Source organism: Brachycentrus maculatus, unplaced genomic scaffold, assembly GCF_059751285.1.
Source record: "Brachycentrus maculatus isolate JH-2025_06_01 unplaced genomic scaffold, ASM5975128v1 h1tg000104l, whole genome shotgun sequence".
Taxonomy (NCBI): Eukaryota; Metazoa; Arthropoda; class Insecta; order Trichoptera; family Brachycentridae; genus Brachycentrus; species Brachycentrus maculatus.
In genome coordinates, this window is record NW_028280858.1 from 1,498,101 (window position 1) to 1,525,507 (window position 27,407).

Here is a 27,407-nt window from a genome sequence, read left to right on the forward strand (position 1 = left end):
AACCTAATCAGTAGTCGACAATATATTTAATGCATTAAGGGCGTTTGTGCACTACACGGAATTATATCGTCCGGCACTTCAGTTAGCGTGATAAAACGATGATTGGCTTGTGCTTTTGTCCATCTTTCTTCGGATCGGTGCGCGAACACGTTGCGCGTAAATTCGATCACCGATCACGCTAAACTGTCGTAGTAGCTTTTATTTTTCAAAACCGGACTGCCGGACGGTAAAATTTCGGTAGTGCACAAGCTCACTGAGGCCCAGTATTCGTAGTCGCAAATTAATTTTCTCTAAATCCAGGTAACATTTCACGAAATTGATTTTTTACTTAAAACACCGTTGTTGCATTGAAAAAAAAATGTGTTTCTTGGAAATAATTACATACTTATATGGTTTTGAAACGAAAAGGAATTATTGAAAGGAAAGGAGTTTAAAAAAAACATGAAATATTTGAAGTCACACGTCTCTCCATGCCCGACTTTTTTAAAGAATGTACATTGGATATTTTTTTGCTTTTTAGAATATAAAAAAGAAAAAATATTTTTATCGAAAAAAAACCTAAAATCTGGTGGTGTCAAAAATCTGCTTGATCGGAGGGCATGTTTGACTAAATGTATGGATGTGAAGGAGGCGAGGAGTGTATATCAGGACAGAAGAGTGTGGCGTTCCATCCTTTCTGCCTACCCCTGCGGGGAAACGGAGTGATGGTAGTAGTAATAGTAGTAAAATATTTTTATATATTTTTTTCCTTCCTTACCTTTGGTAGTAGTAATAGTAGTAAAATATTTTTATATATTTTTTTCCTTCCTTACCTTTGGTAGTAGTAATAGTAGTAAAATATTTTTATATATTTTTTTCCTTCCTTACCTTTGGTAGTAGTAATAGTAGTAAAATATTTTTATGTTTTTTTTCCTTCCTTACCTTTCAACAATTCTTTCCATTTCAAAACCATATTATTATTGAGAAGAAAAGCAAAAACGGTGTTTTTTAGAAAAAAAAACGATTACGTAAAATGTTACCTGGATTTAGAGATAATTAAGTTGTAACTTATCGAATACTGGGCCGTAAGTAGTAACATTATCGTAATAAAGTAGTAAATATATTTAGTATAGTAGCGATCAGTAGGAGTCGATAACATTATCTATAATGCCAAAATACGGGTATCATTATCTACGATCAATATGCGATGCAGAATCGATGCCGAATTATTTATTCGGGTTCGAGTGGCGCACAAATGGGCAATACGGACATCGAGAGGCGATAAAACGAATAAACCATAAGCACCATTGCCAGATCCATTACCATCGTTAGCACGTGGGGCGTCGTTACACGCTAATCGGCCATCAAAATGGCAACTAACCATTAGGTAGTAAACCCCTAGGGCGTTTGTCCACTATACGGAATTACATAGAATTTTACCGTCCGGCACGTCAGTTAGCATTTTAAAACGACGATTGGCTTGTGTTTTTGTCCATCTTTTTTCGGATCGGTGCTCTTGGCTTGTTTAAGTTGATCACTTTACGCACGTGTAACATTTACCAATGCTTCATCTTTGATGAGATGTCAAAAAATAATATGAAAATAATTCCTGTGATAATCCAGATTTTGTGTCAAGTATTTGGACACACTCAAAATGTTGATAAAACGATGATTGGCTTGTGCTTTTGTCCATCTTTCTTCGGATCGGTGCTCTTGATCGGTGCGTGAACACGTTGCGAGTAAATTCGATCACACCAAAGTGTCGTAGTCGCTTTCATTTTTCAAAACCAGACTGCCGGACGGTCAAATTCCGGGTAATGGACAATCGCCCCTAGGCAGCTTGTGCACTACACGGAATTTTACCGTCCGGTAGTCCGGTTTTGAAAAATAAAAGCGACTACGACAGTTAAGTGTGATCGAATTTACACGCAACGTGTTCACGCACCGATCCGAAGAAAGATGGACAAAAGCACAGGGCAATCTAAGACAATCATCGTTTTATCACGCTAACTGAACGGCCGTCCAAACTTAAATCACAGTAAGGGACATTTTTTGTAGTACTTTTTTTGCATTTTTGGACTAAGTAGATTGTACTAAAAAAAAACGTACCACAAAAAATGTCCCTTACTGTGTTTTGAGTTTGGACAGCCGTGAAGCAGATGGTAAAATTCCGTGCATCAAGTCAGCTGACTTACTGAACTAACTAACTACTAATACCTTTCACTGCCTACACTGGGGCACTTCTAGAAACTCAGTGGTGGTTTTACAAAGTTGTATTTATTTAGATTGGCAGTAACAGGGACATTGAAAGCTATCAAATGTAAATTCGCAGTAAAATTGGGGTACAATTTTGTTTCACATTTACTGATAATTTTCGCAACTTAGTTATAAAAATAAAATTGCTTTGCAAGAGAAGTCTGTCAGAAAGCTTAGATGCTATTATACTGCCTGCATTCCCTATCCTCAACAGGTGGTCTATTCAATTGCTCAAACGTTGGGTGAGCGTCTACTCTAATGCTGAGCACACACGGCACGTCTAGTGCAGGAAAAGCGAAGCGATAAAACGTGCCGTGGATGGGACAAAAATAAAACAGCTGCATTAATATCGCAAGTTCGTAGGATTAGAAATTACACAGGGTAGCGCGTAATTAAACGATTGCTGAACTAGACATGGGCGATCGAATTATAAAACCGAATCAACACGCTGAGTACATCGCGTACATCTAATGGTAGATAACAATAAGTACAATGTATTAAAAGTTAAAAGTATCATTGTGTAACTGAAATTATACCCTGGTAGTCTTAACACAATATTTTATGTCAGTGCGTAATGAATCGATCGATTTCGGGACTTTCAGCATGGTAGCCAAACGCGCTAACCATTTGACTACGGTGGCGGATAAAAATAGTGAAAAAAAAATACGTATTTTTTGGCGATATTGAATCGAAAAAACACGAAGATTAGTATCTAAATAATATATATATTTAACTTTTAAGTGAAGACGGTGACATTACATTTTGTGGAAAATTCTAATTTAACTTAAAGTAATGTAATAAATCACCCCAAAGGGACTCGTACATCTATATATACGAGTACGAGTAAGCAACCCCGAGCGCCTCAGTTATATGTAATGTTCTTCGATTCCTCCTCCATTTAGCAATAATGTTCATCACCACTTGGCTGTCCAAACTTAAAACACAGTAAGGGACATTTTTTTTTGTAGTACGTTTTTTTTGCATTTTTGGACTAAGTAGAATCTACTAAAAAAAACGTACTACAAAAAAATGTCCCTTACTGTGTTTTGAGTTTGGACAGCCGACCTGTGTCCCACCAAATAAATATATTCCATTTCATCTGAAAATCGATGCGGTGCTCTATGCACAACTTGTCGCGGATAGTAGGCCAGAAAGAGAAGAATATAATAAAAAATGAACTCACTTTCGTCCTTCCATTTATGATGTAGGAGCCTAGCCTTCCATTGTCGGGCATTTTATTGGCCCGCATGATGACATTGTCAACCTGAGAAAAATACAAAACATTAGGTTAAAGGTGTACTGGCAAACACAATTCAGTAAGCGATCGGCTGCGCGAGAGGCCAGACGTGTCTCTGCGCACATTTATTTAAATAATATTTATTGGAGTTTGTTTTTTTTTTATTCAACGCACTCGCTAAAATAATAATAAATTGTTTTAATTAATTAAACTCATTTACTTAGGACTATGTTCTAACCGTTCCATTTCAATTAATTTGCATATCGCTCACTCCTTTCAACAACGTCATATGGTATATCAAAAATCGTCAATTTTCAGTTGTGCATGTTTTCGGAATGCCCAGAAAATGTACTATATCCCAGCAAAAGCGGAATATTTTTAACTTAATATTTACCCGCTACAGGGCAGAAAGTGTTGTTTTTGCATTTTGAAGAAAGGGTATTGATTAATTATTTAATGGAGAAAAAACATTCAGGTTTTACCTGAAAAGATCTGTTGCACAGTAAAAAGTCAATAAGTGGCTTGGTAATTATTATTCTCAATATTATTAATAATTAAAGCATTTACTTTGTGATTAGTCATTTTTACTTATTTATTTTTTTACAAAAATGTTAATAATAATAGTATATAACCACTCACCAAGATTTATAAAATGCTTATATTTATTTTTAATACAATTTATTATATTTTTCAACTTTAAATACGATCTCCTGAAAAATCAAGTTTTTTTATATACTTATATGATGTTGTTAAAAGGAGTGAGCAATATCTGCTAAACACTCTACTATTCGGTATAAACAGAATTTTATTATTCTGAGTTGTAAATAGAAATAGCCTTTATATTTCAGGTAGCAGGTTACCTGACCCTCGGTCGCATAGCGGTTAATTTGGGGTCGGGTGCCTTTGAAGGTACAATTGATATATTTAATTGTTTTATTGTTTCTATTTTGAAAGAAGGTACTTAAATGTCATGTCGATAAGAAATAACTGCCGATAAAATTGTTATGTTTCGGAAAATACAGGACCCCATATTAAAGTGCAGTAGAAGAGCTCGTCAACCAACGGTTCCGGATTCACCCATATATTATTTAAATTTACATACAAAATCCATTTCTGAAATAAAATTATACCAAATAATACTTAAAACCTTTACCATAACCTAAATATAATAATTATTATAATACAATATGAACTTTAGTCCGCCTCCGTGGTGTAATGGTCAGCGTGTTTAGCTACCGTGATGGAGGTCCCAGGTTCGATTCCCAAGGGGGGTGAGAAAAAATATTAGCGAATTTACTCTCTAATATTTATTTAATATTACTCTTGACTGGTCCCTGAAGCGCAGGAGTGATCACCTTGCTTTCATATAATTACTGATCAAGATAACATTGCGTCAATACGATGCAATGCCCTAGGCACCATTGGGTGCGGATAATGTTAGAGAGATATGAAGGTAAATCCAGTCAATTTAAATTAATTTTGTCAGATTTTTTTACATAAAATCATGGTTTTCAACCCCTACCTTGATGTGTATATAACATAAATAATTTTTTCTTTCTTTTTTTCATATATTATGTCTTTGAAAACACTGTAGTAAATATGTGAAAATCGCTTATTTGTAAATTTACCTCGTGTTTAATAAGCACGGTACAAACACTAAAGGAAATAAAAAAAAAAAGAACAGAATTTTGTCTAGCCTCACACCAGTCTGATGTTACGACGAAACCCGGTCGCTGGTCAAGTAAAATTTAGGTAGAAAAAATATATTTACAATATGTAGTTATTTTATTATTTAAAATGCGTTCCACCAAGAAATATCAGTACAAAACTTGAATCTAATTTAGAATAAAGCTTTACAACATTTTGAGTGTGTCCAAATACTTGTTCACAAATCTGGATATCTCCAATTATAGGAGTATTTTTCATATAATCTGGTCAAATTATAAGCGAAAATGATAAAAATGAAAATGATGTTTTCTGGCGTTTCTCATGTGTGTGATTATAATCCAGGATTCGGACCCCACATACTAATAAAAGAGCTTCTGTTTAATAAAAAGCTTCTTTTCATCTCACCAATAGATGTCTCTAGTGAAGTTCTAGTGATTCAAGAATAATTTTTCAAAATTGGTTCATATATATATCGAACATGCAAGAATTTGAGTAGTGTGGTTGTTAATAATGGAAGCGAGTGTTTTGGCCTAGAATTTTCACTCGTGAATTACATGAAATTTTAGTAACTTTAAACATAAAGAGTAAATCCACTCACGAGTAGGCATAGGCTATTAAACTTATAAAGTTGAAGCCTGAATAGGGACACGATAAGCGGTGTTGCATAAGCCGTAGCTAGATTTCAGAGTCACTTGGACGTTAGGTAATTTAAAAAAAAAACATAATTAAGCGGTGTGGTTGTCAATAATGGGTGGAATTGGTGAATGTTACACGCGTGTAAAGTGAACGCTTAAACCAGCCTATGTCGGTCGTCGGCCCCGTAAATGCCCAGACTTCCATATTCTTCATCTTTGTTGGGATGTAATAGATAAAAAATAATGGATTAAGGCTTACTTGATTGATTAATTGTCCTATGTGGTCGCAGTTTGGCTCTTTGCCGTCGATCCACGTGATCTCATCTCCCCGGATGGTCTTCAGGTCTCTTCTGACGGTGTTGGATACGAGCTGCCCGTCCTGAGGAAAAAATACCAAATCAATTCACACGTCTAAGCCGGCATACGGACACATTTAGTTACTTTTTCTTGCAAGTAATCCATGATACAATAGTTTTTTGTTACGATGTTGGTTTATTGGCTAACAAATTAATATGAAAAATCAAAAGATTATCGATAACATTCTTATTGAAATCTGAAGGGAACTAAGGGAGATATTAAAGTTTAAACTTTAGATAATTTAATAAAACGAAAAATATGCGTTCGCATACGTCATCAAATTTTCGTCATCGAACGTTTTATGACGTCATATGGTTTATTATCTTCTTCTTTTTAATGGCTTGGGTGTTCTAGCTAGTGTCTAGAATATGTTCTAGCTAGTGTCGAGTTATTTGGTGGTTTATAGAGCTGTAATAGTAGTAGTATGGATTGTTTGTTTACCACTACACTAACATTTGTGTTATACAAATAATCACTTTATATAATAATTCACAGTGAAGCGCCCTCGAGGTATTATTTTACGAAAATGGCGCTATATAAGTTATCCAAATTTATTATTATTATTTTATACAATCCTTTATAGGTTGAGTATGTTAAATTAGATATTCCTTCCGTCTGACAAAGATCTATTAGGCTGTATCCTTGATACATGTTTACAAAATTGCATTAAATTATTCTAAGTATTTTACAATATTCTTCTTCAAACCCTTATCCGCACCCCAATAGTACAAAGGGCACTGCATCATATAAACGCAGTGTTATCTTGATCGTTAACATATGACGGAAAGGTGATCAGCCCTCCGCTTCAGGTACCAGTCCAGGGTAATATTAAATAAATATTAGAGTGAAAAAAATCACTTGTATTTATTTGACCCCCCCCTAGGGAATCGAACCCGTGACCTCCAGAACGGTAGCCGAGCGTGCTGACCACGGAGGTGGACAAAATTTTACAATAACAATATATTATAACAAATTGTAAAGAGGAACTATACAACAATTAAATATGGTGGTTTGGTGGGTTAAGAGGAAAATATTTGCACGTTTTTTTTACTTTTCTTACCAAAATACAAAGATTTGTTTAAGATTATTACATAAAATATTAATAACAAACACTATAATTGCAACAACAACAAAAAACCTTTAAAAATATGTTAACGGTTAAATAAAACCTTATCTATGGCTATGTTATATTTGTTTGAACTACTACACAAATGCAAAAATATTTTCCTCAAATTTAATTGATAAATATTTTTGATACAAATATTTTTTTATAAATAGTGTCAAGACATTTGTAACCAATATTCGGGATAGATTGTATTTTTTGCAGACTGAGTTGGAAACAAAATGGGGATAATTATATATTTTATCGAGTCTCGCCTGTCACTGTCAAAAACAGCTGACTATCAAAATAAGGTAAACAAATGAACACATAAGAATAAAAAATCATACAAAACCCCAAAACTCATAGAAATCCTGACTTAAGAATTAAAAGTAAGGTATTTTATGAATTATAAATGTACTCAACACAGTATAATATATAAAACATTTATTTCTAACAATTTTTTTGTTGTTGTTGTTGAATAAATTATTTGAAACTGTTTTTTTTTATCAATGCAAATATAAATAAGAACTGAATTCAGATAATGATTTCGTGAGAGAAAAAATATTTAATGAATATGTGTCAATTTCAGTTTTCTTTGTTTTCAATTTAAAGTTGGTAAATAATGGGTGATAATAGAATCAAGGATAGGAAGCAACACAGTAATTCTTCAATGATACACCACAGATAATCCATGAATTTGTATAAAAGGGTTATAAATCCATCAGCCTACTTTTAACTCCCAGTGGTGTTGTTTATTTCAATCATAAGATAGATGGAATGCTGGTATAAAATAGATATACTATTAATATGCACGTTTGAAGCGAAATAAGGCAGAATGAATAGAAATCTCGATGACAGGACACTGGACTAACCTTAAATACTCCAGCGGAGTACATATCCAGGACTTCCTGGAGAACCGCGTGCCCTCGCTCGCGTCCTAGAAAGTTATCTAGGACGCAAAGTCCGTAGGTATCCATATCCCTTATCACACTTCGACATATTTCGTCAGCCGCTTCCTGGCTTTCCACGCAAAAACTGTTTCTGTTGTGCAGGAACGGAGGCAAGCTGGAGTCATATTCCCCGTCCAGGGAAACCTCGGGAAATTCTTTAAACATATGCTGCCTGTCTGTAGGAATACTGTCGCCGGGCATCGGCATATTATTTTCGTCAACTGTCCTCGCACACGCGATGTCCTTCGAGGAAATATCACTGAACACGGGGTTCGATTCCTCGGGTGTGTAATCGTACGTTAACACTTGAGTACTAGAACTTAGAATTTCTTTCTCGGCGGATCCTTCTAACACTATTGTATTGTTACTAGAGTTCAACTCCCGATATGACGCTTCGTTTGACGTATTATCGCGAAAATTCCGATTGACAGAAGAAGACTCACTCCTGGCATGCACAATTTTTTTACATTCGGCCTTATGTCTCTTCCAATCGAATTTTTGATGTTCTGAACCGCAATAATGCGTGTATTTACACTTCGAACAGCGGAGTAGATTAGTAAGTTTACCGCAAACCTCACACGCGGCCGCGGCAGCCGAATTCATTCTGACCCCCCGATGCAATACACAATTTGAAGTTTGACATACAAGACACAAAAAACTTAGCATACCGGCCATAATATCAGAAACCTACTCACTCACTGAAAATCAAGCGAGGGACTGCACAAGATTAAGACAAAACAATGACATTTTCAACCCAAACTGTTGATTACTTTTAACGAACTACATTAAAAAAACGATTTTTATTTTTGGAAATTTGATTGCATATTAATACTTCAGAATATAATTTTTAAAAAAAACTTTAATAAATACCCCGTACGCATGCGCAAAATCATTCGTAGTCGCCATTTTGAAATAGCGGTGGTTTCAAATATTTTCCATAATATGTACATATTTGAAAAATATTGCAAAACTACACGTGTAATATTTTACGTAAACCAAGATACCTCCGAAAGAAAAGGAATAACCCGCAAAGCCTCAACATTTAGAGGCTTGTCTGCAGGTAGGATAGTAAGGATAGGAAAGGTAAATGTGAAAAATACATCAAACACCCAGACAAATTGAAAATAGAATTTGAAATAATGGGATTATGTATATAACCGTCCCTTTTTAGTAAGTAACGGGGAGTTAGACTTGGCGCTGAGTAGTCGCTCATCATTTTAGAGCAAATATCTGTAAAATGTAAAACACATTGCGCTTATTGGTACCATATCGCTAATTTTATTTTCTTGTTTTTGTACTAAATTCAACTTTAAATTGAAAACGTTATCTAGTTAATCAACCAGGGCTTAATTAAAAAATAATTATAAAAAAAAGCTAACTAAAGCAACGCCCAAATATTTGAAATACTTGATTATGCCAAGTTTTCCTTGATCTTTCTCTGCTTCTGTTTCCAACTATATTCACGTCATAAATTTATTTTACTCTTCTTTCCTCACTCCTCCGTTCCACATGCCTATACCATCTTAACACACTTTTCTTAATTTTATCGATAATACTTATCTCAGCCTTGCATTATTTCCGTATATTACCATTCACTCATCTATCATACATTGTTTTGCCTCACATTCATCTAAGAGATCGAATTTCGAACGCATTCAGTGTACTTTCATCCTTCTTTTCCCACTCCATGGTTCACTACATTTAGAGAAAAATGAATTAACCAATCAAGAGAGCTAGAATCAATTTTTTTTAATAATTCAATTTAAACACCATTCTAGTAAAAATTTATACTCAACCAAAACACATAATTTTGTTTCTGTTTCTATCACTGAAAACATAACTTGGCCTCAGAGAAATAGATGCATATTGTGTTTCATAATCGTGGACAATAAATGCCATATAATTTGTGGTAACTTGCACTGTTGTAAATTTTGAAATTGTAATTTTATCTTTGTTCATGTACATGCTTACGTTGTAAATACATAAATACAGGGAGACCAGAGCTACGCAGTACATGTATTTTTTTTGTTGCAGGTATACGCATATTTTTGTAATATTCAATTATTTATTCAGTGATTTTGACGAAATCTTGTAGGTTGAATTCCCCCTCTATGGTACTCCTCCAGAATAGGTATATTAAGGACAGTATTAAAATTGTTAGGTAGGTTTTGTTTGCGGATCGAGTGTTGAGTATAGCGGCGGACAGCAGCATAAGCGGGATCAGACACCCAGGAAGACCACCTAAACAATGGAGGGATAGCTGGTCTTCCACCTCCCAGGAGCGGACCGGAGAATGACAGTACATAGTCCTAAAAAAGAAGAATAAGAAGAGGGTAGGTTTTGCTTGGGATTACTCAGGGTCATATAGGGAAGACCCAAGAATTAAGAATTCATTATATCGATACTGGCTGGCGCCAGAGCGTATAAGTATGAGAAGAGCAGAGCTGGTGCTCTGCTCTTCTCACACTTATAATTCGAGAATAAGTCTTCACTCCTGAGCTGGTGTTTTCTTCGTCCCCTTCATTACCGGTACCATTAGAGCATACACCCGCCAATATACATACCCTATGTGTAGAAGATTAATTAGTTTTAAAGGCTTTTTTTTTTTAAAATATTCATTAATTGATTTGGTAGTCAATTTGTGGTAGTAACTATCCATTTTAAATTTACATTTTACATGGTAAATACCACATTTCTTTAACCCTCTTTTCCCGGTGTTGTGTACCTTGTACACATTGCTTCTAATAACTATAATATCTCTATAAATATAATAAATACAAGGCAAAAATTTTAGGTATTCCTCCATAACATATTTACGCATTCATTTAAAAATAATATTAATACTAATCAGAATTTATCGGGTACATCGGAGGTATTTTGTGAATATGGGAAACAAATTTCCATACAAACTGCGCGTGAAGAGTGCGCAGGAAGCGGGACACTATATTCGCATCTCACTCTTGCATACTTGCACTGTGCAAGCGAAAGGAGCTCAAAGCTCATTGTTCTCAGTCTTCCTTCAGCTAGTGGCTAGCACCGCTGGCCGCAGCGGTAGCGGCTCTTGAGCTGGCAACTAGAGCGGACCTATGCTTGTTCCGTAAGCGTTGGCAGATGGTTTTTTAAAATGTTTTCTGCAAATAAACCTATTTTTTTTAAATTTTTTACTTCATTTATATTAATTAAGGGGATTAGCTATGAATGTCCATATTTTTCCCATTTAAAATCACTCATTTTTTATTGTGTAGTGACTACCCAACATCGGGACCCACGTTTTATTTTAGCACCGGAAGGGAAAGGTTAAATCTATTGCGATACGTGTTTCGATGTATTGCACATCATTTTCAAACATTATATGTGAATGTTACTTTTTATTTTATTTTTTCTATCAGACACTATATTTTTACTATGAGGACAATGATATGTGCCTCAACAGGCAGACACCTATAGGTACATAATATGAAAATTGTTTTATTTATATGAAGGGAATATGAAAATCCGAGCATTCTAGGACTTGACCTGCGCTGGATGAAGTTGTCACCGTAATATGAATTGATATTGCCTTGTAAATGGTTTATCTGTGTTGAGACACCTATAATATATATATATATATATATATATATATATATATATATATATATATATATATATATATATATATATATATATATATATATATATATATATATATATATATATATATATATATATATATATATATATATATATATCCTAATAATTTATTATCCAAATGGTTTGAAACATACAATGCCACAATCGTTCCCTAATTATTTGAAAAATTCTAGTTTGTGAGAATTTTACAAATATGGCCCAAAGATATGACAGCGGATAAGTTACATAGTTAAAATTTTACTGGTTTATTGACACACTGGAACGGGAAAGGTATTTCTACCTGTTCGGTCAATTGATCTTTAAGGATGGTAAGGGTATTTTTACCTCAGAAAAGAAAGATGTATTTAATGTTTTTATACAAATATTATGTACCAATCTCTTTGTTAAGGTCTTGTTAAATAAAAGCCTTTGTTAAATCCCGTTGCCAGTGCTCCGCAGACGTAAAAAACACCCATCCTTGGTGTGTTAAATTTTACATTGGTTGAATGTTAAGTGACAAAATTACATATCTATGTAAAACATAAGGTAGATAAGGAAAAATAAAACCAAAGTTTTGATGCTCATGTATTTAAATTATATTTCACTACTTAATTTTTTTGCAAACCATAATGTTTTTGATATATTTTTTCAAGGCTAAAAATCTTAGAAGCACGCATAATGCCAATAAATGCTAGATTGTTTGCGATTAGATCATTATTCCTCTATCATGCGGCTCATGTCCTCGGGTCATCTATTCTATTCAATCCTTGAGAGGGACGTAGGTTACGACTATAGCGGATTTGGCAGAGACAGTCACATTTGAAGAACCGAGGTTGGAACTGAAATAAACAAAAAGGACTAATTGAAAAATAATATTCTTTTCATAATATATAACATACTGAATGAACTCAGTGATATTATAAGAGAAATATAACAAATAAAACAATTCCATGCCAATGCATATTTTCAAGATGGCGATTTGCTGTTAAATAAAATTTGCAGAGAATTTATGATTGCTCCTACAGACAGATGAATATGTTCACATATCGCTGACTCCTTTCAAGAACGTCATAAATCAAAAATCGTCAATTTTCAGTTGTGCATGTTTTCCGAATGCTCAGAAAATGTACTATAAATCCCAGCGAAAGATGCATATTTTTAACTTAATATTTACCCGCTACAGGGCAGAAAGTGTTGTTTTTGCATTTCGAAGAAAAGGTATTGTTTAATTATTTTTTTAAATATACTAAATATTTATAAAATGGAGAAAAAACCTTCAGGTTTTACCTAAAAAGATCTGTTGTACAGTAAAAAGTTCAATAAGTGCCTTGATATTTATTTTTAATACATTGTATTATATTTCTAAATTTTAAAAACGTTCTCCTGAAGAATCAAGTTTTTTGATTTATGACGTTCTTGAAAGCAGTGAGCGAAATGTGCGAGTCATCGGTAGCGGTGACATGCACGTACTTACACTTCCTACTTCCATATTATATTCAGTTAATTTTTTATACTTTTTACATTTAAAACATTTTATTTCAAAATATTTTTTATTTAGTATCTATCGAAATAAATTAAAGTTATTTAAGTGACATCAGTGACAAAGCCAATATACTGACAGGTAGAGAAAGGAGACAAATTCTGACTACTTTTGTTGATTTTTCTTTACATTTTTATATGTGAATAAATAAATAAAATATTTTCACTAATTGATTCCGCAGTCACTTTGTGGTAAAATCTATACATTTTTAATTAATGTTTTACTGAGTAAATATCACTATTTCTTAAAATCTACTGTGACACGTGTTTCGATGCATTCCGCATAATTTACAAACACCTTATTGAAATTTACTTAGTAAAACATTAATTAAAAAAAATGTTTTATTGCCTTTTAATTAATTCTAAGCATTGATACAAAAAAAAAACAATAATAATAAAATATGTCACGCTCGTGTAACACGTTCTTACGAAAAAGTGCAAACCCATTGTATATTACGTAATTAAAAAAGGACTTTACCTGAACAGTAATGGGGAATCAAGTTATAAATATTGTAAACAAAATGGTTTATTTTTGTTAAAAAAGTAATTATCAGCTTACTTCAGAGTGACACCCGACACATTGTAGTTGTCACTCAAGAGACTGACTCGGACTTCCTCAGGAATCATGTTGACAATCCCCAAATTCACGAAAACGGTAGAAGGAGACGGGTTGAAGAGCACCACCAACCCTGGATTTCCAGCTTTAAACCTAGAAACACATATGTTGTTAAGGAAGATTTTTATTGACCATGCTCGCGATCATTTCATATTTTTCTCCAAACGAAGTTGTCTTTCTGCATTTACCAAATTAAACATTAGTGAACATTTTTGTCCACATCCGTAGTACGATGATCAGCACGCTCGGCTACCGTTCTGGAGGTCCAGGGTTCGATTCCCAGGGGGGGGGTCAAATAAATGTAAGTGATTTTTTCACCCTAATATTTATTTAATATTACCTTGGTACCTGAAGCGGAGGCTTTACCACCTTTTCTTCATGTGTTAATGGTCAAGATACCACTGCGTTTTATGATGCAGTGCCCTATGCACCATCAGGTGCGGTTAAGGGTTTGAATGAAAAATCAATATTACCGAGGAATGGTACCTGAGGCACAAGGCTGATCAACTTTCCTTCAAGTATTAAACGATCAAGATTGCGATCAACACTGCTTCTATACGATACAGTGCCCTATGCACCATTGGGTGCGGATAAGGGTAAGAAGAAGTTTATTTTTGTGAGAGTTGAAAGATTTCTAGAGATTGTTGTTAAATAAGCCAATTTCATTATTCTAGTGTATTGTTGTATAGATGTACCAATATGTTTATAAACAATCACATATCTACATATAAATATAAACGGCAATGCAGAAAATTCTTTATGTAGGATTTTAAAAATTGGTAAAGCATATTTTTAGGTAGAGAAATCAAGAATAAGTGCATTGAACATGAGCGATCAAATAAACATGAACACTGACTTTTAAATAACGTCATTAATTAATTCGGTTTTTTAATTCGATAATTCAAATAATTTTAAGCTATTCACACCAATCAATACAAATTTAGTTGCCTATTGCATATTTCTAGCTCCTAATATATTTGACAATTTAAAACCAAAACTTTCTGGGAAGAATCGTAAACCGATTAAAGTCACACAAATACCACCCCTATCAGGTAACGGAAAAAGTAACAGCTACCCATAGATTACATCTCTAGTATACATTAGGTAGGGTAGGGGTTGTGTGTACAATATATGAGAATACATACAAATGTATGTTTTTCCATTCTTTATGCAAACAGCTAACTATTCACAAATGGGAAATGAAATTATGTATTTTGTTTGCAATCATTTTATGAAAGGATGTTTAGTTTAATCATAAAATGCAACTAGGCGGTTGTGTTGGTTTTCTACATTTTGTAAATTAAATAAATAATCTTTAATCCCTCTTTAGCTTAATAATAATAATAAAACCCTTATCCGCACCCCAATGGTGCATAGGGCACTGCTTCATATGAACACAGTGTTATCTTGATCGTTTACACACGAAGGAAAGGTGATCAGCCCTTTGCTTCAGGTACCAGTATTGAATAAATATTACAGTGAAAAAATCACTTATATTTATTTGACCCCCCTGGGAATCGAACCCGAGACCTCCAGAACGGTAGCCGAGCGTGCTGACCATTACACAACAGAGGCGGACAAAACTCTTTAGCTTAGTTGATTTTAATCCAGCACTTAGTAAATTTAATTGTCAATACAATAGAATATATTTACTTACCCGAATCTATAATTCCAGAAGCATTAAGAAAGGAAAAGAAAAATTATTGCAGTAACATGTTACACATCAAGCACATCAAATTAGACTAGACTTAATAAACTAATGAAAAAAATACATGTCGTTAAGTGAAAAAAAATAATGGAGAAATAAAACACATTAATATAAAAAATAAAATAAATAAAATAAAGCTTAGCGTGCATCGAAGAGGTACTAGGCAAAAATCTATATTCGCAGTATTTTTACATAATGCAAACTTTGCCATGTTCTCTCCGATTCCGCGGCTTCACATGTTAGCCAATGCTTTTGAAAGTATAGATTTATTTAATATATTGTTATACAGCTTGAAGCCTGTACTTCCTCAGCATTTCTTCTCCATGTTATAATGGATAAATTTAAATGTTGTGTTTCACTCTCACTCGCTGCTCGTTGACAGTGTGTGAAGGAGACGTGTATTTACCAGTGCTTACTATTTGTTACTTTATTTTATGTTTAAGACTTTTTGCTTCTCTATTAGTGTATTCATTAGTGTATTTTTATATAAGATATATTGAGTAAATAAATAAATAAATATTAATAAAGGAAAAGTATATCTTACATAACATTTTGAGTGTGTCCAAATACTTCTAATAGGTCTAATGTATTATGTAATGTACTTTCTAATGTGTTCTTAAATATTGTTCTCATCCGTATTGTGAAGATTGCGTAATGCGTCATACAACGTAAATGATTTCTCACCTGCTAAATGCGTAAACAGAGTTATCCGAAAGAAGGTAGCTTGAAAAACCACCATACATCATACTCGGCTGCGATCGCAGCGCTACCAGATTCAGGTATCGCTCATTTAGCTGCAAGTAAAAAATATATTACAATGTTTTCTATATATTTTTTATTGAACTATAACATTTAAGAAATATTTATAGAAATGAGCTTACTATGGTTTTATTTTCGGCAAAGGTCATAATTTGATCCTGAGTGACTATCGGCACTCCAGGAAGAAGCATGGTGACAATGAACAGTTCTGATGCCAAATTTTCATCTCCAGATGGTTTCTGAAATAATACATAACAATGTATCCATTTGCAAATACATAAATAATTTAAGATTTGGTTAGCAATAAATCTGCTTTTATCAGGTTTGTATCATGTTGGTTTTGAAATAAGTTCACATTTAAAAAAATTATTTGTAAATGATAACTATGCAGTTATCAATAATTGTAGCGATACAATGGTGGTGGAATTGTTATTAGATTACATATTCTCTTCAAACCCTCATCCACACCCAATGGTGCATAGGGCACTGCATCACATAAACGCAGTGTTATCTTGATCGTTAACACATGAAGGAAAGGTGATCAGCCCTCCACTTCAGGTACCAGTCCAGGGTAGTATTGAATAAATACTAAAATGAAAAAATCACTTATCTTCATTCTACCCCCCTGGGAATCAAACCCAGGACCTCCAGCACGGTAGCTAAATGCGCTAACCATTACACCACGGAGGCGGACGATTACATATTACTATTATTAAACCATATCTGCTCCCTATGTGGAGCATATGGAGTCTGCAAACTATCTCCAGGATTTTCTGTCCCCTGCCAGCTCCCTTGCATCCTCCCAAGTCAGGTTTGAGTCCCGAATTTTCAACGCGAACTGCCGATGAATTGTCAGCAGTGGTCGTCCTGGGCGACGCGAACCTGATGCCTCATAAAGGCAAGCTTGAATAAGGCTCTCGGGATGCATGCGGAGTACATGGCCAAGCCAACTGAATCGCCAACAGTTGTCAGAAAGATTTGTTGCGTCCTACACCTTATCTCTTCACTCCTCACAAAGTGATTAATTAAAGTCCAGGTGTAATTATTTTATTGTAAAACCTTTATGCTGTAAATTATTATTTTATCTCTTGTATGTAATGTATATAATCTAATAATTAAAAAAACAGAGAAATAATAATAATAAAAAATTGTATTCACATGTTAGTATTTCGGCTCAACACAGGCTATGCCTAAAGAGCCGTAATACATATAGTAAATGTATCTATGAAATAAATAAATAAAAATAAAAAATAAAATAAAAAAAATCAAACCACTACACGCCTAAAATTATTTGCAGACACCTATTTTCAAAGCTAAGTACGAAGCCGCTCTGGGCCCTTGTAAGGATTAGATTACACGGAGAGCAGTTACCATCCATGCGGCCAAGTGGTAGTTCCTGAGGATGGAGAAGGCGGACTGCATGCTGTTGTCGAAGCCCGTGGCGGTGTAGGTGCGCTCGTGCGGGGACGGGCGGAACCGCGAGACGCGCGGCAGGTCCACCATCAAGGTGCCATTCAACATCAGTGAATCGGATGACTCGATCACCTCCTTCAGCATCAGCGTGCCTACGTCATTAAATCTTGTTAACTAATTGTGCAGTATAATCAAGTATAGTAGTATATGTATATATAATAATAATTGGGATACTTTGTTTAGCGCCATTTTCGTAAAATACTACCTCAAGGGCGTTTATAAAAGACATGGATAGTAATAATAATAATAGGATAATGATGATAATGATCTACAAAAAAATTAATGGATTTAAACGTCGTCAATCGGTCTCGGGCCGTCGAGTCTGTAGCGGGGAGAAGATGAGCTGACAAATTAAAATTCCTTCCTCTTGATCCCATGGGCTGGAGAATGGCCAAGGTGTTGGGCAGGACGCCTTCCTGAGCGATGGTCGTCACGCTGGAGGGCAGCTTGTTGAGCTGCTCGTCATTGTGGATAGCCAACTTCCAACTTCCAGACTAGCACAGTTCAAACAGAACTTCACTTTTATCCTCTTTTGCCGCCCTTCCGTGATCCGACATGATGGTTTTGTCTCTGAGGTTTTCCGCTTTAGCTTTTATACAAATGGAGCTGGCGTAATTGTTATAGTATGTTATAATTAAAATGTAGCATTGTTTTAAAATCACTGGACGTGCACAGCGTTCGCTGTGCACGTCCCTTCGCAGAAGGAGAGAGGTCTCATTACAGAAGTCATCTTACCTATTCCTTCTGTGGAATCCAGCACGATTTTCCTCCACTGGGCCAGGATGTCCGCCAAGCCCGGCTGGTAGGTTGTCTCGGTGTGTTCGTAGAAGCCGTACTCGCTGTGCACCTTCCCCCGCTTGCTCGCAGAAGGGGAGAATGTCTCGTCATTGAAGGCCTGGTCTACCAGCAGATACTTCACTTTGGAGAGCCTGAATTTTGAGTCATAAAATCAACAGTTATTTAATTACTGACTTATTAGAGAGGGAGAGGGAGAGGAAGATCCCCACACGATGGACCGATCAAATAAAGGCAACAGCAGGCAGCTCGGTGGTTGGAAGAGCTACATGTAGCGCAGTCAAGGGATAACTGAAGAAGAGTCATTGCTTCTGCAAGGGTCACAACCCTCAGCAATGAGGAATAAGACGGAGAAGAATTTAATTTTGAATCATTATCATTTCCTTAATTATAGATTTGGCGTTTAATTTGTAGGACTCCATTTTAATTCATATATTTAATGTTAAAATCAAACACTGATATTTTTGAGTATATTAAATTGTATTTTATTGATAAAAAACACATAAAAATAAATTTTGTGACAATTGTTTTGCCTTATGGTATATTCCTTTGAATATGCCTTAACAAGACGAAACGATTGTCACAAAATATATTTTTAATTGTTTTTTTAACAATAAAATGCAACTTAGTAAAATAAAAAAATCAGTGTTTGATTTTAACATTTAATATATTAATTAAAATACAGTTCTACAAATAAAACACCAAATCAATAAATCAATTAAAATTTATTTACCTGACTCCTGTAGCACCATTACCGATCCAGAACTTGATAACCTTTCCAAATTCATCCACAACATCTTTATTTCTGAAGTTGAGATCTGGAGTAGATTCATTAAACTGACTGAGGTAGAATTGCTGGCGGATTTTAGAGTAAGTCCAGGCGGGATTCTCAGAATCTATAGAGAGCTATAAATAAATAATAATATTATTATTATTAAATCCACATTTTTTAGTATAATAACTTTAAGACTAGATTACACACAAAATAAGAGCATAATTTTTGTTGTTATTCGTAAGCTAGATCATTATGACTCATCTCCAGGTACTTTTGGAAGAGTGTGTTCAGTTCAGAGCTGTGAAAGTTATTGTCATTCAGATTTAATATAGAAAAATCACTTCAAAGACAAACCGGCGAACCGCCAACATTGTGAGTCAGTGACAAATTGACCTTGGCCGGCGATTCGCCAGCTTTGTGTTGCAATGGGGTTAACATATGAAGGAAATGTGGTCAGCCCTCCGCTTCAGGTAACAAACAGTCCAGGGTAATATTGAATAAATATTGGAGTGAAAAAAATCACTTATATTTATTTGACTCCCCCTGGGAATCGAACCCGGGACCTCCAGTATGGTAGCCAAGCGTGCTGACCATTACACTACAGAGGTGGACAAAACAAATAATAACAATAAAACATAAATACGCCAATTATGAGAAACAAAAGACTGTAATTTATTAAGGAAGAATATTTGAAGTACTCACCCAGTTATTGGGCAGTTGTTTCTCGTCACTGGGGTTCTTGTCGGCCCAGATGAAATAGTCACGGTATGGTTCTTCTCCTTTCTCACTCTTTATGAACCATTCAGAGGTCTTGCTCACAAAGTTGGGAATCAAGTCCACTACCAAGCTAAAATAAAAATAAAGAATTATTAAAAAAAAAAATGCTAGCTAAAATCTCACCGTGTCAACTTCTCTTAAGTCAGAGTTTCTCGGTTCGAACCCACCCAACCACAATTTGATACCCATTTTTAATAATAGGCCACTTAGGCTTACCGAAATTGAAATATTTGTATAAATAATAAAAACACAAATATTTCTCTTTTTAAAAAAAAGTTCATTCATGAAGTTGAGTTTTTGTATACTCACTGAATTTTAAAATCGTTTGCTATCTTGTATAGTTCTTGGAACTGGCTGACATCAGCGGGTGTCGGGGTAACAGCCGCGTAATCGTCCTCTCCCGGAGTGGGGGCTACCATGATGCCCTTAATCTGCAATTGGGACAGCAGGGGCATCTTTTCTACCAAGGACTTGTAATCCGAAGGGTTGGCATCCAAGTCCAGGGGGTTCGCATCCAGGAGAGGGCCTCGCTGCCACCTGGTTGGAGGGCAAATCAAGAAAAATACATGTAAAAGTAGTTTAACCACTTAACAGTCCAATTATGGCGAGAAAATTCGTCGGTGCAGGAAATCATCACCAAACAACTCGAAACAGGACAACCCAAACACTTGTTAGTCAATAAAAACAAATGCACAAATATATTTGGCTCGGGCAAATCAATACCACCAAGTTGGAATACGATTTGCCCGAGCAACACTCGGACTCGTCAATGCGACACAAACTCCTTGCCCGAGTCATGCTCGGGATAAACTGGCAACTGGTTAAGTCTACACAATAAACTAAACTATTATTTTACAAATCAGCACATGGCAATTTCAGATACTAGAAATAACTAACAATGAGTAAAAGAGCAGTCTCTGATTATTAGGTTATTATGAAATAGGACTTTTTAAAGTTCAAAACAGAAAAATATGTCATCAAAGATGAAGAATATGGATGTCGGGGCATTTACTTCCATATTCTTCTTCATCTTTCATGAGATGTCAAAAAAAAAGAAGAAAATAACTCCTATAATTGAAGATAATCCGGATTAGTGAACAAGTATTTGGACACACTCAAAATATCGTAGAAAAATATTATTATTGTAAAATAATGTATTCTGAATATAATTTAATCATTAACTTAGTAAAGTGAAATTTGATATTAAATTATGAGAAAACAGAAAAAAAATAATTAAAAAATTTAACCAATAGATTTCATTCAGTGCTGCTGATATTTTTTTCATCAAAACAACATAAATTACATTTGAAACATTGCCACGCATCGGTTTGTACATCAAGAGCTCACTGCGAAAAGTGCCTAAGTCAATCCATATAATTTTGGCAAAACATTTAAATATTTAGAATGTGCGAATTTTACGAATTTGGTTCTCAAATCGTTACACATTACAAATATTCTCTAGATTAGCACCATGGAAACACATAAACTTCTTTTGACTTGGTTAGTTTTCGCAGTACGCTCACGATATTTAAAATTACTTCTTTGTATGTAATATGCGAATTTTAAAATCGAAATATTTTTTATTTTTTTGTCACCTCTTTTATAAATCAACAATGTTTCAATGTTTGACGATATGTATTTAGGTATTTCAATATTGACGATGTTTATTTAGGTATTTTAATATTTGAGAATATTTATTTAGGAATTTCGATGAATGTACGGGGAGTGATCGATTCTTCTACTACTTCGACAAGAGTCTTCAACATATATTTATGATTGTAATTTATATTAACACTTTCGGACGGGTGCTTTTAATGCCTGCGGACTGGCGACGGGATTCGATAAATGTGTACATGTAATTTATACTTTAAAAAAGAGATTGGTACATAATATTCATGTAAAAACATTAAATAATTTCTTCTTTTCTGACTTTGAAATGAGGCCGGCGCAGAAGGTAAAAATACCTTTTCCATCCTTAAGCATCAATCGACCGAACGGGTAGAAATACCTTTCCGTCCTAAGTATGTTAACACAATGACTCCCATGGCAATTTTCAGAATTCCGGTCTAAAAAGCCAATTTTATTTAATCATATTCAATATAAAATATATTTTACTTATTGATTTTTAATATTTTTTTTATGATTATATTTTCTGTTCATTTATTAATAAATTTTTTCATGTAAGCCAGGATTGATTTTTTGTTCTCTTCCTAGAAATCCTCTATCCATATTAGCACTGATATACTAGGAATATTATCTTAGCTGCAGGAATATGGCAAGTAAACACAGTACGAGATAACTCCTAGTCGGCGTCCTAGCAAAGAACGCAATCTACGAGTTATCTCGTAGTTGGTATAGAATGTAAGTTTGGAATGCATGTATTATTTATTGAATAAACAAATTGAATTGATTGAATCAAATGGATGAACGGTGTTGCATACCAGATCTTGGTTGGAGGGTGGGCGCAAGAAGGAGCACCCACGATGATGACGATGGCTCCGGCGAGCATCCCGAACCACAGCAGCCAGAAGGAGATGAACATGAACCAGCGGAGACGCACCCAGAACGGGTCATTGCTGAACTTCAGCAGCTCCTCCTTGGTTAGTCCGGTGAACCCCTGAACCAGACAAATATACCATTATACACCCATACCTCGCTATACGGCTGCTCTTTATACGGCATTTCCCTATAACGACCCTCTTTAATTAAGGCACGTTTTCGATTTGCGGCCTAATTTTTTTGCAATAACGGCAAAAAAGACTTTTTTTTGTTGTCGATATACATGTAATACATGTATGTATATCGACATCGAAAAAAAGTTTTTTTTAATCTATTTTTTTGTAAATTGATACACATTTTTATATCACCATTCATTAATATAATTTTTTTATACCATTTCTTCATCGTCTTCAGATTAAAGCCATTTAAAAAAAATGTATGTATACATACACATATTTTATGTAACATGATTCATTTTTGTTTATTCTGGAGTCTGTTATTATTTTATGTACAAATGTACTCCTTATGTGTGTATTTTTTATTTATATGAAATAAAAAGATAAAATGCATTTTTGAATGATAAACCATGTTACATATTTAACAAATTCGGAACCGATCCCATTGAATTTGTATGTATTAGAATAATTGATTCCTAATAAGGTTTTTCGCTTTGCGGCCAAGTTTCGTGGAACGTATCTAGGCCGTAAAGCGAGGTATGGGTGTATATGAAAATCTATGCTAAGTAGCAACGCGACAATGTAAACGGTGAAATTATTATAATTAGGCGTTCAGATCAATATTTAAAAAAGTAAAAAGATAAATATGAAATAGTTATTCTGAAGTTCTATTAACAAAAGGACAGGATTTGAGGGTGATCATGGTGACTTCAAATATTGTAAACATATTGCAAAAATAGTCCAAGTCGATCCATATAATTTTGAGACAAGTCCATTTATTGAGAGAAAACACTTGGCTTTTCTTTATTTTTAAAAAAGAGTAATATTTGTGTTTTTATCATTCACACAAATATTTCAATTTCATACTATTTCTGTGAGCCTAAGCGGCACATTATTAGAAATAGGTATCAAATTGTGGTAGAGTGGGTCGAACTGAGAAACTCTGACTTAAGAGTCCGCATCACTAACCATGGGACCACAACCCGACACATAATGCATGTTTTGTAAACATGCTTCCCAAATTTAATTGTTATATCACTTTAGCTTTCAATTTAGTTGATAAGAATTAATCATGAAGTTATATTGATTCATTTTGTTTTTGTTTTATGCAGTATGCTTACTTGTAGTAAGTTTTTACATACTTAGTTTCTTCTATATTTATCTTTGAATTTCCTTAATCACGTACATCTCATTATTCTAACACTTGTTTTTCCTATTTGTTTATTAACTCTCTTTTGGCTATTGTAAGCACTTACGAATACTTTTGTGGTTGATTTTGTTTATAAGGATAACATTTTAACCCATTACTGCCCATGCCTGTATACAACCAACTATATATTGTGTGTTTTTTTCCTGTCTAAAACCACCAATCACTCAGTGAGAAGTGTATAGCGGGCGGTAATGGGTTACGTACAGTTTGAAATTGTTATTTATTTTAACATATATGACAGATACTTTTACAAACAATACTTTAACCTTGCAACGATGATATGTATTTTGTACACCATATGAAAATGTAATTTAAAAACGGCAAAAATGTGAATAAAGGCGGAACTCAACTTTCGCAGATGATTGGTTCCTGAAAATGTGTGCGAAAGTAGAGGGTAAATGGAAGAGAGGGTAGAAGGAAAGTAATTTTTTTTTTAAAACACCAAAAATTGTGGATTATAATTTGTTTTTATAAAAAAACTACTACTAAGCACATATTGAATAAAAATTACATTTTCGTATTTTACTATTTTTTTTCTTCTTTTCTTCGTAGAGAGTTCTGTAACATGAAGTTCTAGCATGGATCGCCCTACGCACTTGAAATATACGTTCTCCATTGGGATCACGTTCAATTCAGTACGTACATAACACTTTTCGCAGTACGGACCTGGTTCATATGCATTTTTATAGTGTGAAAGGGAATCAACTGCACGGAAACAAATAATATATATATATTTTTTTAATAGCCAAAATTGCGAATTGTGCGAAAGTCGAATATGCGAAAGATGAGATCCGCCTGTATTCCTAAATGTTGCTTTTATTGTTGAATTAGAAAGTTAGTTGAAAGTAGAAGTAGTAGTATTAGTTGAAGTAGAAATGTAACAATTTTGTAATGTAAATATCTTAACATTACAAAATTATCTTGCCTGTAGGAAGAGCTACAGCTATGTTGAACAATATCACATTGCATATTGATCTGTTCCATGTGTCCGAAGGAGTTTTCCGAAGCGGGATTCTTCTACACCTTTAAGTCTTCTTGCTTACTTTTAATATATACGCCTTGAATATTGTTTGTTATGTATATATTAATTTTTAGTTGTTGAATAAAATTGAATTGAATTGAATTAAGAGGCTTGTGTTCAGTAAGACAGAATGATCGTCACCTGCTTGATGACCATGACGTCAACCTTAGCGTCTCCGTTCGGCTGGTCCGCAATAAGGAACTTCACGTCCGCCAACTCCCTCTTGGGGGAGAGCTTCTTCTCATCCTCCGCCAACATCTTTTCATCAGCCCCATCCGCACAATTTTCACCCTTTTCCTTCACCATGTTGGAATTGGGAACAGGTTTGTATTCTGCAAGATTAAAATAAATAGACAAATCTTCCACTACTCCACCCTCCCGAGATGTCTCATTAAAATACTGTGGTGCGTGCTTCGTTCGGCCATGACAAACCCTTGTGCAATTGTGACAGCATGACGTCACCGCGCCTTTAAAAGTAGTGACGACGCAAGGTAGATCCTGTCTCGTCTCAAGCCACCGGAGCGATCTGACCTACCTTCAGTTGCCCATTTACCGCGTATAAAATTTGTAACTTAAACTAATTTGTGTGAATATAAACTTAGTACTAGAATCTTAGTTATTTGTAAGCATAATCTTTGTGAAAATAAACGTGAATCATTCAAGTAAGTTTAACTCTTTATTCTTTCATCCATTAATAAAAATGCAAATTCTGAGGAGATAATGGAGATGTGGATGTACGTAATCAGTGCAAAACGCACAATTCCCCACATCGGGTAATCACCCCTCCACAATACCATAATAAATAAACAATAACGAGGTCAAAAGAGGTCAAGGAAAGAGAATTTTGAGATGACTGCATTTGCAAGCTAGAAATTATACATATTCGTATAAAGAAATGTGTAATTAATTATTTTTTCTGCCTCCGTAGTGTAATGGTCAGCACGCTCAGCTACCATTCCCGAGGTCCCGGGTTCGATTCCCAGGGGGGCTAAAGGCTTAAATAAAAGTGATTTTTTCACTGTTATATTTATTCAATATCACCCTGGACTGGTACCTTAAGCGGAGGGCTGATCACCTTTCCTTCATGTGTTAACGATCAAGATAACACTGTGTTTATGTTGCAGTGCCCTATGCACCATTGGGGCGCGGATAAGGGTTTGAATTTTTATTTGATTTAATTAATTCTTTGTGATCATAACCTATTTTATCAACTTTCTCAAAATTTGAAAAAAAACGGGTGGATATAGAAAAGAAAAAAAATCTAGTTCCATTATGGTTCTGGTTTGAATTTTAATTATCAAGTACCTACCCATTTTGAAAAATCCCGTTTACAGTTATACGTATATGAAATTTGCATATCGCGGTTTTTAAAGAACATTGGTTATGATGATTTGCTATATAATTCAATCAGGGTGTGGAGGTCAAAAATTAAGGGCAAAGGGTTAAAAACCTTTTTATTTGACACTGTTAATACGAGAATGTAATATCAGAGTGGTATCAATTTTATTAAGTGGATATTTCCTGTGGGATTCGCACACATACACATGCGCATACATAAAATGATGAGAAATTTGAGGAAAATTAATATTAGAATTTATGTCTACGTTCCTATTTTAAAAAATAAAGAACAACTAGGCCCTTTAAACTGCAATTAACATTAATAAGCCAGTTCAGGCATAAAAACGGTAATTAAAACACCAATTAATGGCGATCAGAAATCATTTTAATTGGTCAAGCTAAAATGCCGCAGTTAAATGTGTTTTCAATGTTTTACAAAATATTGAAAGACAAACGACTGTATTTATTATTAAATTTCATATAAAAGTACTATTTACGAGATTCTCCCGGAATTTGAGATGAAAATGATGCAAGAAAAGTATTGATTTCTCACCAGTGTCTGTCTCCGGTATACTTTTGTACGTAGCCTGCGCGTCGTCAGGCGGTTTGACTACTGCTCCATCTACGTTTAGTATCTTTACTTCTGACGACATGCCGAAATCTATTAATAGAAACTAGTTTTGATAATGTAGATGTAAGTGTAGCCGAATAGATAATCAGCACAATAATCAGTTTCAGCGCCGCGTGGACCGCCCCTCCTTTCCAGTTTTCAGCAGCTCAAGGTTACCACCACAGACTAACTATTTTATATAAAGACCGCCAACTACCTCGATTTTTTATGGCTGGAAGTGATATTCGCCAGCGGCCGGAAGTGACGTAAACGGCTAGAAGTACTAAGCTCCCGGCTGGGCGTGACTTCGCCGCGGCT

The 27,407-nt window shown here is 34.6% G+C and overlaps 3 protein-coding genes across 3 annotated transcripts in view; 1 reads left to right on the plus strand and 2 right to left on the minus strand.

Moving 5' to 3' along the window:
* Hph (HIF prolyl hydroxylase) overlaps positions 1-8,881 on the minus strand; it is a 34,393-nt gene extending 25,512 nt beyond the window's left edge. The window contains exons 1-3 of the mRNA XM_088258862.1: positions 8,107-8,881; positions 6,035-6,154; positions 3,419-3,499 (exon numbers count right to left, since the gene is read on the minus strand). Coding sequence (XP_088114988.1) covers positions 3,419-3,499; positions 6,035-6,154; positions 8,107-8,859 — 954 coding nt within the window. The 5' untranslated portion in view covers positions 8,860-8,881. The remainder of the gene's footprint in view (positions 1-3,418; positions 3,500-6,034; positions 6,155-8,106) is intronic.
* The window catches only part of LOC148310225 (iron-sulfur cluster assembly 2 homolog, mitochondrial), a 221,700-nt gene that overhangs the window by 179,997 nt on the left and 14,296 nt on the right, over positions 1-27,407 (plus strand). The window lies entirely within an intron of this gene.
* CD98hc (CD98 heavy chain) lies at positions 12,366-27,258 on the minus strand. The gene is made up of 12 exons (XM_088258877.1): positions 27,033-27,258; positions 25,283-25,473; positions 22,677-22,852; positions 20,545-20,772; positions 20,161-20,305; positions 19,417-19,589; positions 18,624-18,817; positions 17,787-17,980; positions 16,538-16,654; positions 16,341-16,450; positions 13,892-14,041; positions 12,366-12,632 (listed from the first exon to the last, which is right to left on the minus strand). Exons 1-12 carry the CDS (start codon positions 27,130-27,132, stop codon positions 12,554-12,556), a joined length of 1,857 nt encoding a protein of 618 aa, XP_088115003.1. The 5' UTR covers positions 27,133-27,258; the 3' UTR covers positions 12,366-12,553.